Source organism: Rhinatrema bivittatum, chromosome 5 (genome assembly GCF_901001135.1).
Source record: "Rhinatrema bivittatum chromosome 5, aRhiBiv1.1, whole genome shotgun sequence".
In the NCBI taxonomy this organism is placed as follows: domain Eukaryota; kingdom Metazoa; phylum Chordata; class Amphibia; order Gymnophiona; family Rhinatrematidae; genus Rhinatrema; species Rhinatrema bivittatum.
Window position 1 is genome coordinate 267,684,263 of NC_042619.1, and position 13,748 is coordinate 267,698,010.

The 13,748-nt window shown below is 45.9% G+C and overlaps 1 protein-coding gene across 1 annotated transcript in view; it reads left to right on the plus strand.

The window, feature by feature from the left end:
* The window catches only part of SNRNP27 (small nuclear ribonucleoprotein U4/U6.U5 subunit 27), a 40,465-nt gene continuing 26,717 nt past the window's right edge, over positions 1-13,748 (plus strand). Inside the window, exons 1-3 of the mRNA XM_029603985.1 lie at positions 1-157; positions 10,575-10,695; positions 11,769-11,893. Coding sequence (XP_029459845.1) covers positions 115-157; positions 10,575-10,695; positions 11,769-11,893 — 289 coding nt within the window. The 5' untranslated portion in view covers positions 1-114. The remainder of the gene's footprint in view (positions 158-10,574; positions 10,696-11,768; positions 11,894-13,748) is intronic.

Genomic DNA, 13,748 nt, shown 5'->3' on the forward strand with positions numbered 1-13,748 from the left:
AAGCGCGCAGACCGGAAGTGCTGGGTGAGCGCGCTTGCGCAATGAGAGAAGAGTTTAAGGCCGGGAGCGGTTGTTGAGCGTATTTTTGCCGCTGGAGCACTAGTTGGAGCGGTGATGGGCCGCAGCCGGAGTCGGTCGCCGCCGGTGGCGCGCCGGGGTAATGTATCTGGTGGTAGAAGGACTCGTTAGCCCAGCTCGCCATCGCTTTCCATTCTCCCTTGGCACCGGCTAGTAGAGTGGTGATACATTCCTCTTCTCCCTATCTTTTTTTATGTGGGATTATTACATTCCCACAGAGGAGATTTATGCTTCAGTTCTGAAAGCCTCTGGACATAAATCTAATACATAAGATGTTGCTGGTATCTCCCCAATTCAGCAGAAACAGCTAATGAATTGCCTCGGCGCAAGCCAAAGAGATGTCCTCTTCCTGAAATCTGGTTCTTTATATTATATATTCAAACTGATATAGTGAAATAGAAGGAAAGGATAAAACGGCAGCACCTAAATATTCAGGGGTGGAAAAAACATTTTGGAAATTTAAGTACAAGCAGGGAAAAAAAACCCTTTCTTCTCTTAGCTTTATTTTTCAGTTTGGGGTTTTTTTTCATGTTTTTCTTGTTATTTTTTGCTCTTGTTCTCCACCTTCCCCTCTCCATCCTTTCTGTCAGGTCTATACTGTAAAGTGCGGTTGGAGATTCTTCGTCTGCAACTCGCTGTGGGCGCACAATTGGGACACGTAAAGCGATCCTGCGATACAGTCTCCAGTTTCACTCGTCCTTAGCGCTTCTTGAAACCGACGCATAACCCTTTCCGCAACCAGCATGTATATCATATGTAAATGAACGAATTAGCTATTTAGTGAAGGAATTAGCTATTCCCTCCCGATACTGTGATGTGCGCTCCGATTATCTCCTTTGTAACCCGCTATTTTGCCGCGTCCTTAGCCTGTTAGTTTACCGCCTACCCTCTACCTGGTGTTAGTCCTGCACCATGGACGACCTCCATATATACTAACCCGCTTTCAAACTGCATTCAGCCCTTCTTTTTGCATGAACGATGCTGCACGGAACTCCGATTGCATTAGTTATTTGCTTTAAAAAATTATTTCATCCCACATGTTCTGTATGGGAGCTGACAGCGGCTTACAAAAAAAATTACAGTTCTCATAAAATGCTAAAGTTGTTATATATATATATATATATATAAATACCTTGTCACTTTCCGAATCCCCCATCCACACGGGCGGGTGGGCGGTCATCGAGGCGGGTGCCCGTTCATCCAGGCGGCGGCGGCAGGAGCTGGCGGGCGGGCGCGCATTCGATCCAGGCAGCGGGAGGGTGGGCGCGCGTTTATCCGGGAGCCGGCGGCGGTGGGAGCCGGCGGGCGGGTGGGCGCGCGTTCGATCCAGGCGCGGCGGGAGGGTGGGCGCGCGTTTATCCGGGAGCTGGCGGGCGGGTGGGCGTGCATTCATCCAGGAGGCGGCGGGCGGGTGGGCGCGCGTTCGATTCAGGCGGCGGGAGGGTGGGCGCACGTTTATCCGGGAGCCGGCGGGCACGCATTCATCCAGGTGGAGGGAGCCGGCGGCGAAAGCGGCCTCCGGCAGCCCCCGCCGGCAGTGAATGAATGCGTGCCTGTGTGACCCGTGCGATTTCGGCGCTCAAGGCAACGTCAAGCGTCGTGACGTCACACCTTGAGCGCCAAAATCGAATGGGTCGCATAGGCGCACCGAAATTGCACAGGCGCGCATTCATTCACTGCCGGCCGGGGCTGCCGGAGGCCGCTTTCCGGCTCCCTCCGCCTGAATGAATGCGCGCCTGTGCGACCCGTGCGATTTCGACGCGCCTGTGCGACCAGTTCGATTTCGGCACTCAAGGTGTGATGTCATGACGCTTGACGTCGCCTTGAGCACCGAAATCGCACAGGTCGCATGCGCGCCGAAATCGCACGGGTCGCACAGGCGAGCATTCATTCACTGCTGGCCGGGGCTGCCGGAGGCCGCTTTCCGGCTCCCTCCGCCTGAATGAATGCGCGCCTGTGCGACCCGTGCGATTTCGACGCGCCTGTGCGACCAGTTCGATTTCGGCACTCAAGGTGTGATGTCATGACGCTTGACGTCGCCTTGAGCGCCGAAATCGCACGGGTCGCACAGGCGAGCATTCATTCACTGCTGGCCGGGGCTGCCGGAGGCCGCTTTCCGGCTCCCTCCGCCTGAATGAATGCGCGCCTGTGCGACCCGTTCGATTTCGGCGCTCAAGGTGTGATGTCATGACGCTTGACGTCGCCTTGAGCGCCGAAATCGCACGGGTCGCACAGGCGCGCCGAAATCGCACGGGTCGCACAGGCACGCATTCATTCACTGCCGGCGGGGGCTGCCGGAGGCTGCTTTCGCCGCCGGCTCCCTCCACCTGGATGAATACACGCCCACCCGCCCGCCGGCTCCGGGATAAACGCATGCCCACCCTCCTGCCGCCGCCTGGATCGAACACGCGCCCCCCCCGCTGGCTCCCGCCGCGGCCAGGATGAACGGGCGTCCGCCGGCTCCAGCCGCCGCCGCCTGGATGAATGGGCGCCCACCCGCCCGCTGGCTCCTGCCGCCGCCTGATTGAACGCGCGCCCGCCGGCTCCCGCCAGTAAGTTTACTTTTTTTTTTACACTTTATTCCCTTTTGTTTTAATTTTCGCCCTGTGCCTTGCTTCGGGAGGGGGGGAACCATCCACTTCCTGGTACCTGTCATTTCAAATGTCACTTGAAATGACATTTGAAATGACAGGTACCAGCGCACCCTGGGATACTGTATAGGCGCTGAATATACCGCCTATACAGTAAAAGGGGTTTCGCTTCATGGACGCGCGTTGAGCACGGGTTGGATGCGGCTTGCATTTGCAAGCAATTTGAATAGAGTATCGAGCGGTATGTGAAGAGAACTGTGCGTGCGGGGAATGAGGGTGCGCCCGGCACTGCCGCACTCTTTCTACCGCGGCCTTAGAGTATTGACCTGAATGTATCTCCTTCCTCAGCCCCTTCCTTCTGTAGCATGGTCAGAGTCTCCAGTTCATATAGTAGATTTTCAGTATTCTGCAGCAATAGTTAACGAAATATCTGGCAGATTTTTCAAAATTCTTTTGCAAATTTGCATAGAGTCATACCTCTTGACTGCAAAAAAAATCAGTTTTGTAAAGAAAACTGTTCATATGGTTTGTTTTAAACAAAAACTATATATAAGTAAAAAGTGCCAAATACAAAAATTAACAATTTATCAAGCTAAGGTATTTATAATTGTGAAATGTCGTGTTTGTTTTAAATTGAAATAATGCAACCATCTTCTTCATTTTTCCTTGAGAAAGTCCTTGTCTTTGAGTATATGAGCTTACTAGTAGTAAAAGCCTGTCCCAGATTGGGGAAATACTGTGAAATTTAGGAAGTTTATAATTGAGATTTGAGGTAGTACAGAGCTCCTATGTACTGTGTGGTAGTAGTGAGGGGATTGGAGAGAGCAAGAGGGATGAAGCTAGAGAGGCAGAACTAATTTTCCCTATGTTGTGGTAAACATTGGATTGGATAACAGAGGGTTGGAGCTTAATATGCATACCAGTGATGCCGGTGTGGGGCAACTTCTTTATTATTATTTTCCTCTTTATTATAGTTGGGTATATGCTAAAAATGTTCTCAGCATCAGCAGTTTGTCATGCTGTTAATTACATAGAAAATGTATGCATATATTGGGCACATGGTAGCAAGAATAAAAAGGGGGTAAATTAACACAAGTTTGAAACCTGTCAACAGTTGTGCTAGTCATCAAGGTTTCTGTGAATTGAAACTAATGCCCTCTCTGCCAGCTCTAAAACACCAGCAGTTGCAGACTTCCAATAACACATCCTGGGCTTTGTAACTGGTATATGATTGGCCTTCTATGCAAGTGCGAGAACCATTTTCTTCTAAAGTTAGGAGTTCTCAACCCAGTCCTCAGGACACACCTAGCTAGTCAGGCTTCCAGCATATTCACAGTGAATATGCATGAGATGATTTGCATTCAGTGGAGATAGTGCCCACAAATCTAGCACAAGCATATTCATTGTGGGTATCCTGAAAACCTGACAGACTAGGTGTGACCCGAGGACTGGGTTGAGAATCACTGATCTAAAGGGGGCAATACATTATCTGGGGATTATATCAAAATAATCTTTAGTTTGATATGAGATTTCAGAGGGATAAGACAGGTTGACTACTTCCTTTCCTATTCTCCTTCTGGTCAGGATAATAAGATGGGGGGGAACAACAGAAGGAAAGGGGTTGCATTAGGAAGGAGAGTAGCTCTTCTTTGTGCTACATCCTCAGCCTCACACCCTATCCCCCTTCCCTGCAAACTTTAGGAGGGGAGGGGCTATAGCAGGAATTGAAGCTGAAGACAGACACCCTGTAACTTTCTTCAGAAAAGTGAATTAAGAGGTTGGAAAGTTTCAGATTGATTCTGTGATAGGTTGTCAATTATGCGGTTTCTTCTGCAGCTGCACAATTGTGGGAGGCTAGGACTAGGGATACTAAGCCAGGAAGTTCCTCAGCCTGGACCTGGCGGCAAGTGTCAGTCCTGAATTTTAGGTGCCCTGACACCCAAGTTTTTTCTTTTCAACTTTAAGTATCCATGTGTAGTCAGCAGTACAGTTTACCAGTTGGATGACAGGTTTGTGTCTGTTCACTAAGTACTTGACAGGTACAGAATATTATAATTTTCCAACATTTTATTTAAATGAAATCTCCACCCTAAGGGAAAGACGTAAAAATAAATAAATAAATAAATGGGGCGCTGTTCTGCCTGTAATGGAGATGGACACATAGTCCCGAGCTCTCCCTCCCAGATCTATTTTCTACCCTAAAAAACCAGCCTGCAACATCGCGATTTCACCTGCGAAGAGGCATCTTACCATTAGATTTACCTACGATGGCAGCAAAAAGGAAAACTGCAGATTTAAAGCAGTTTTCCTTCTCTAAAGTACCGGCGGAGCTAGCAGACATCCCTGCTGATGGGCCTGAGCAGGCCGCACTGGAGAGCCCAGAGGTAAATTTTGGTAATGCTTGCAGTAGTGCGGATCGCGCAGAACTCGAGGCCCCCACGCTTGTCATGCAGCTCTGAGATGGTTCGTCGAATTTAGGGTGGACCTTAAATCTCACAAAAAGGAACTCCTGGCATCTATTTTGGATTTGCGGGAAGATTTCGCGGCGCTTGGGCAGCGGGTGGATGAGGTAGACCTCCGGACAGAAAGTCACGCAGAGGCCATTCACATCCTCAGTCAAAAACAAGATCTCATGGATACTGCGTTTACTGCGCTTGAAGATAAGCCGGAGGACTTAGAAAATCGCACCAGGAGATGCAATATTCGTATCTGGGGTGTCCCGGAGTCTCTTGCTTATATCAATGCTTCTGAAGTGGCAGTGCAGATATGTCGTTTTATATTACTGGGAGGAATTACACCGGATGGGGATCCTGCTGCTCATAATCTGGACATTGAGCTTGAAAGGGCGCATAGGGCTCTTGGCTCCAGAACTGATGCTAAGCCGTGAGATATAATGTTATGCTTCCACAGCTTTATCCAAAAAACTACTGTCCTGGACGCTGCGAAGAAGCAAAATGTATGGATGTGGGAAGGTAACTCAATCACCATTTATCAAGACTTAGCTTCCTCTACGCTTTGGAAGCGGTTTGAGCTGAGAGAAATCACCGCTTTTCTTCGCAAGGAAAACATCGGGTATAGATGGACTTTTCCCTTTGGATTACAGTTTTTAATAAAAGGAACCACGCACAGAGTCAAAACGCAGAACGAAACCATGGCAGCTCTGGAAAAGGTTGGCTTTAACATCAATGTCATTCCTGCTAAGCCCCCACCGAAGGCTCAGCGACTGGTGGATCCATCACGTTGGCATAGAGTTGGAAAGGGGGGCAGGAGGCTCTGGAGGCACTCTGAGGACTTGCGAGCGGCCCTTTCTGATCAAGGATGACTAGCTGAGGAGTCCACCAGGTTTCACTATTGATAAATTAGCTCCTTTGCAGGGCTTTGTTTCTGATTTCTGCTCGCCTTGTCATTCCTTTCTTTACAATGGTGATTGAGGAGCGAAGAGACTGCTGGTAGTCTGTTTTTGTTTGCACGGGTCTCACCCCTAACCATGGTGCCGGCCATCCTATCTGATGGATGGTTGGGGGGCGGGGGGAAGGGGGATGTTCTCTTCTATGTATTTATATATTCAATTTTATCTCTTGGTACGTATTTTATGGATCTGGAGGAATGTAGGCTTCCCTTTTGTGGTGGATCCTTTCACCTATGTTTATGGCTGGAATAATGAGTTATTTCCCTTAATGTTAAGGGTCTCAACCATCCACACAAGCGCTCGCTTTTGGAGCGGGAGTTAGCAGCTAGCGGCGCTTCTATAGAGCTTGTTCAGGAAACCCACTTACGAAAGCGATATGAACGTCTCTTGTCGTACAGGCAGTTCCCTCAAGTTTCTGGTGGCCTGTACTAAAGACTCCAAATATGCTGGGGTAGGTACACTGCTAGCCAAAGATTTCACTCATGAGGTCCTTTCATTTTTGGCTGACCCCCAAGGGCGATATGTTCTGCTTAAGATACGCACAGGCGATGAGGTTTGGACTCTGGTTTCTATATATGCCCCGAACACGGGACAAGGTCCTTTTTTCAAGGTCTTAGACAATCTGTTATTGCAACATGCTGCTGGTTCCATCCTACTTGGAGGGGATTTCAATATCACTATTAACCCCACTATTGATAATTCTGCCCAGGTATCCTATGCTTCCAGAACTGCTAGGTCCTCCCTGAAATCCTTGCTGGACAGATGGAATCTCCATGATGATTGGCGGCTCAGATTCCCCGCTTCCCGTTCATACACGTATTATTCCCCTGTCTATCACTCCTATTCCAGGATCGATTTTTATTTTTTTTTGTAGTTGACTCCCAGGTGCAGAATAGGGTAGTGGAAGCAGGGATGGACCCAATCACCTGGACGGATCATGCGCCCATCAATCTAGCAATTAGTTACTACATCTCATCTGGGGAAAAGATTCTGGTGATTGAACGAGTCCTTATTAACTGACAAGGCTTTCTTGAAAAGTCTGGAGAACTGACTGCAGTCCTACTTTCATTTGAATACATCTCCAGAATGTTCGCCTCCATTGGTGTGGGAATGCTCTAAAGCTGTAGCCAGGGGGCTGCTTATTTTGCAAGCTACCTACTGCAAAAAGCAGAAAGGGCAAAAGAGAGCTTTAGTGCATGCCTCCATTGCCCGACTCTCTAGTCAGCACCAGGCTACACAGTGCCCCAATGTCTATCAGCAGCTAGAAAAGGCTAGGGCGGAGTTACATACTCTAGATGCAGACACTACCGCTTTAGCCTTAGAGATTACGAAGCAACAGTTTATGAAGAAGGCAATAAGGCGGGCCACCTTCTGGCTAGTCGCCTTAAAGTCTTAGCCCAAAATAACATAGCTCAAATTAAAGGTGCTAGCGGTAAGGTTTCTACGACCTCTGATAAACGCCAATGCTTTGAGTTTTACTCAGATCTCTATGGATTGGACCGAACTATAAGGGATGGGGATATTGATAGCTATTTGGCGCGGGTTGTCTTACCAAATCTGACGATAGACCAGCAAGCTCGGTTGGATGAGCCCATAACAGACATGGAAGTCCAATATGCTATTAAAGTGCTGAAGGCCGGGAAGGCAGCGGGACTTGACGGTCCCCCAGGGGCCTACTATAAAAAAAAACTAGCGTCCACTCTAGTTGGCCCTCTGATGGAAATGTTCAATTCACTGAAGGATCCTGTAGGTTTGGCAACCCATGCTAATGTGGCAGGTATCACCGTTTTAGCCAAGCCCGGGTGGGATCCTGAGCTTTGCGGATCCTACTGACCGAAATCTTTGATAAATCTTGACCTTAAGATTTTAGCGCAAGTTTTAGCTGAGCTCCTAAAGTCTATTCTGCCAGGCTTGATTCATAATCATGTTGGCTTTGTCCCATCTAGGATGGCTAGTGATAATATTCGGAAGGTCATTGATATCATTGATTGGGTACAGGGCAAACAGATTCCCTCAGTGCTGTTAGCTATTGATGCTGAAAATGCCTTTGACTTTGTTCATTGGCCTTTTCTCTTCTATGTCTTACAAAAAATGGGATTTGGCCAATATTTCCAACACTGGGTGTGGGCACTCTGACTCCCTGAAGGCTCGCGTGAAGGTGAATGGAGGCTATAGTTCCTGCTTTGATATTCAGAGAGGTACTAGGCAAGGATGTCTACTCTCACCTATGTTGTTTGCCCTCTTCCTAGAGCCCTTGGCCTCCAAAGTGCATCAATCCTCTGGAGTAACTGGTGTGGAACTTGTAGGTATACATTGTAAAATATCTCTTTTTGCGGATGATGTCCTTTTTACCTTGACTAATCCCTATGATTCTTTAACAGCAGTAGTGGGAGAGCTAGAGGCCTTTCATAAAGTGGCTGGGTTCCGAGTCAATCATGACAAGTCTGAATTGTTAAATCTTACTCTGCCCTTGCTAGAAGTGGATCGCATGTCTGCAGCATTTGCTTTTCGCTGGGCAAAACAATCTGTTAAATATTTGGGGGTACAGATAGGGGCTAAACTGATGGAGCTTTTTGATCATAATTATACCCTGCTGTGGTGGAATGGGTCAAATAGCTATTTTAAAAATTAATGTTCTCCCTCGTTTGTTATATTTGTTTTCTACTTTGCCAGTACCAGTTCTGAAAGCGATACTTAGTCTGGCAAAAGAAGTTTTTTGATTACATCTGGAACAGACGGCCACCTAGGGTTGCGCGTGCTGTTCTCTTCCTCCCTTGTAAGAATGGGGGTAGGGGGATCCCGAATCTTGCCTGGTATCACGGGGCGGCGCACATGAGGGTGATTGTTGATACTTATCATACATATGACCTAAAGAAATGGGTACGTTTAGAGCAGACAATGATTGGGGTAATGCCACTACAAGCTTTATTCTGGCAACCAAAAGCATACCTGGAGACCTCTCGATTTCACACCAGTTGCTCTACAGGCCACACTTGCCATTTGGTCTCACTGGAAGGCTAACATGGTGGGTTCTTTTCTCTATCACCAATCAACTTACCTTTTCCATAACACAAGTTTCCCAGCAGGCCTCATGTCCCATCTATTCCACAAATGGATGACCCAGGGTATAGTTAGTGTTTGTCATTTTTGGAAAAAGGGCAACTTAATGTTGCCTCAGGATCTCCAGGATAGATTTGGAGGGGATTTAAGAACTTCCTGGGGATGGCTCAGGTTCGGCATTTCCTGCACAATTTATCAGTTACCCAGGTGGTCCCCCCCCCACTAACTCTCTTTGAGACATATTGTGCGATTGCTGATAAGGTTACAGGGGTCATCTCCAAGCTCTATACCCTTTTGAACACACAATCCCCTTATCTATTTTCCCATATGCGGGCATGGACTGTTGACCTTGGATGTATTAACTGAGGATAACTGGGATATTGTGTTTCAGCAAACAGCTAAAAGCTCAATTTCATCCGCAATCCAAGAGCACTGTTATAAGTTATTGTATCAGTGGCACTTGACTCCGGTTCGGCTGCATGCTATGTACCCTCATGTTTCTGATCAATGTTGGAGGAATTGCGGGCAAGTGGGCACATATCTTCATATATGGTGGATATGCCCTTTAGTGCTTTCTTTCTGGGACAACCTGCAAAAATGGCTGCGGGTCCTTACTGATATGGATATTCCCCTGCACTCTACCCAAGTGTTGCATCTCCTTCCCAGTCAGGATTTGACTAAGCCTATACAATCCTTTATATCACAAGTCTATATTGCAGCTCGTTGTGAACTTGCCAAAGCATGGAAACTGCCTCACCTACCATCTTTGCCTGCTGTGATCCATAGACTTCATTTGTGCTATAGGATGGCCCACCTCACTGCCTTTCGTCGAGATCAGATGCCTGCTCTTTGCCATTCTTGGGAACCCTTTATTAAGTGGCTTGCCTCTCAATCTATTCCAGGGAGCACATAAGATGCCTGTTTACTCTTTTTATTTTTATCTTATCCCTCTCTTATGAACCTTTTTGAACGTGCTCAAACATGGACAAGTAGAAATAAACACCCAGAGCCATCTTTGTTACCTCATGAGATTTATTATGAACCATGTATAGCATACAATACAAGGCTTTACACCTTGTATTGTATGCTATAGTCATGCTTCTTTGTACAATCTGCCTACTTTCCACCTTGAAGTTACTATTCTGTATCCGTTTTATGATATACCTGTTTAAGCAAGAGATGGGGTGGGGAGGAGGGATTACAGGGGGTTTATTCTATGATAAACTTATTGACCCACATGTTTTCTTTGTATAACACTGTGTTGATATTTTTGTCAATAAAACTTTACATTCAAAATAAATAAATAAATATGCATGATGTATAGCCACAGTAAAAAGTTCTTGTCCTGTATTCTCACAAAAACAAGTAAGATTTCAAAATGTTTGTGTTTTTTATTAGGATTTTAATATTTTTTTTCAATTTTATTAATTTTAAAGAGCGCCGAAGATCTCGTTCCACTTCTAGGGAAAGGGAGAGAAGACGGCGAGAGCGGTCGAGATCTCGAGAGAGAGAGAGGAGGAGAAGCCGTTCCCGATCACCTCATAGACGGCGATCAAGGTGAGAGGGGCTGGTGGTATATTGCATAGCATCAACCTTTTTAGTAAATGTAGCAAATCATTGAATTTTAGGGGCACAGCACAATGCTTGGAGTAGCATGTAATGGTAAACGGGTATTTTAAATAATCTGAGAATTTTCTTAATTTAATAAAATCAGTTATATTTTTAAAATCTTGTTTTTTGGGGGTCGCTGAGGGAGCTGTCTAACAGTTTACTTCTGCTCCTCAGCGCAGTTAGAACCAGGTCTGGTATCAAATGCCATAAGTCTTCGTTCACAGTTCTATAAAGAACTTTTTCCCCCCTATTTTATATCCCTTCCTAGCTTAATTAGCCCAGTCATTGTAGTGACAGGCCTTGCCCAGAGCAAATATTCTAGGGTTCAGGAAGGAGCCCTAGTATCATGGTCCCTAAATGGCAGTTGCCATTGCATGATGACTGACTTTTCCCCTTCTCTCCCATCCCCCAAGTGTCTGTGAATGTTGCTTCTGAACACTCCCTAATCTGATCAACCTAAGACGCAGAAGGCTTGACCCTGGGAATTTTATTCAGCATACAGTTAAACTGTGGAATTTATTGCCAGAGGATGTGGTGAAAGCAGTTAGCATAGCTGAATTTAAAAAGGGTTTGGATAAATTCATGGAGGAAAAATCCATTAGCCATGCAACTTGGGGAAAAGCCACTATTTATCCTTGGTTATGAGTAAGAAGAATTGAATCTATTCTTTGGAATCCTGCCGGCATGAGCACTGTCAGCGAGGATCCTGAGCTTGATAGATCTTTGATCTGACCCGGTATGGCATTTATGACCCCCAGGTTGGCCTCATGGCAGTAGGCTGCTAAGTCACTGGGCAGGCCCTTAGCATTTCTCTCTAATGGTAGTGCAGCCACAAAATGAGTAAATGAATGTTTCCTTCTATGGTTTTAACTCTGGTTTATCAGTTTTCTGGAAATTTGTGGTTAGAATTAAGCTCAAATTTTGTGCCCTGGTTCTTGCAATTCAGTGGTTCACAAGTGAAACTTGCTGCAGAAAGGATATTTTGTTCTTCTTTACTGCTAACTTGTTTAAGATTGTAGGTCGCCCAGAAGGCACAGATCTTCTTCCAATTCTCCTACAAGACAGAAGGAGAGGCGTGATGATGACAAGAAAGATCACAAGGATTCTAAAAGCAGTGGGACTACCAAGGAGAGGCAAATAACTGGTAAGATAACTAAGATTTGGCTTTGTCTATTGAGCATTGCAGTCTCATGCAGAAGTTTCTGTATGTAATGGTGGTGGGCTTATTGTGACAGATGAGACAGCAGTGCAAACTTCAGACAGTTTTTGGTTTGTTTTTTATTTTTACTTAAAACACCAATTTTGGTTGCATTAGTTTTGTCTGTGTGTTGGTCTTGCACTAATGAGTTTTGCACAGAGAATATTCTAAATATTTTATTCCACTTTCATATGTTGCAGTGTTAGGGTAAGTATTTCACAGTGTAAAGCAATTCATATGAGCCATTTGCTCTGGCCACCCCTCCTTTTATTTTTTAAGCCCAATGTAATTATCAGATGACTTTATAAATTACTTTCAATTTTTCAAATGTAGCAGCTTCTTGCTATAACAAATTACATTACAGCTTTTTAATCTTTTATTGTAGATTTGTTAGTAGAGAGGCAGCATGGATTCACTAGGTGAAGGTTCTTTCAGACAAATCTGATAATTTTTTTTTTAATTGGGTGACTAGAGAATTGGATCAGGGAAGAGCACTCAATGTGGTTTACTTGGATTTTAGTAAAGCTTTTGATACGGTCCCACATAGACTCAAACAAAATGAGAAGCTTGGGAGTGTGTTCCAAAGTAGTAGCATGAATTGCAAACTGGTTGTCTAACAGGAGACAGTGAGTAATGGTAAATGGAACTTACTCTGAAGAAAGAACGGTGAAGTGGAGTGCTTCAGGGATCTGTTTTGGGACCGGTTCTGTTCAATATCTTTGAGCGACCTGATGGAAGGGATAGAAGGTAAAGTTTGTCTATTTGCAGATGATACTAAGATCTGCAACAGAGTGGATACTTCTGAAGGAGCAGAGAGAATGAAAAGTGATTTAAGAGAACTTGAAGAATGGTCAAAGATCTGGCAGCTGGGATTCAACGCCAAGAAGTGCAGAGTCATGCACCTGGGGTGCAGCAATCCAAAAGTGTAATATGTGATGGGCGGTGAAAGACTAATACACACGGATTGGGACCTTGGTGTGATAGTGTCTGATCTGAAGATAGCAAAGCAATGTGACAAGGCAATAGCTAAAGCCAGAAGAATGCTGGGCTGCATAGAGAGAAATAACAGTAAGAAAAAAGAGGTGATAATGCCCTTGTCCAAGTCCTTGGTGAGGCCTCTCCCCGTAGTACTGTGTTCAGTACTGGGGCCCATATCTCAAAAAGGATAAATTCAGGATAGAGGCAGTCCAAAGAAGAGTAACCAAAATGGTGAGGGGTCAGCATTGGAAGACTTATGAGGAGAGGCTGAAGGATCTGAATATGTAAACCCTGGAAAAAAGGAGGTGCAGGGAAGATATGATACAGACCTTCAGATATCTGAAAGGTTTTAATGATGCACATTTGTCAAACCTTTTCCGCTGGAAAGAAATCAATAGAACTAGGGGTCATGAAATGAAACTCCAGGGATGACGACTCAGGACCAATGTCAGGAAATATTTCTTCATGGAGAGGGTGGTGAATGCCTGGAATGCCCTTCCGGAAGAGGTGGTGAATACAAAACCTGTTAAGGAATTCAAAGGGGCATGGGATAAACACTGTGGATCCCTCAAGGCTAGAAGCTGGAAATAAGAGTGCATGGGAATAACAGGGGGGGGGGGGGGGGGGGGGGGTAACTTGATGATGTGGCAGTTGCTACCCTTAACAATTAAGCCTTGATACTGTTAATGCAACTCCATCATTGCTCTCTGCTTTAACAGCAGTGAGAAAAGGGGCATTGGACTCAGACAGCAACCAACAAGGGCCCTGACTTTTACAGTTTGGGGAACAAATAACATGGAGGGTAGCTAGCCGATGCACCACT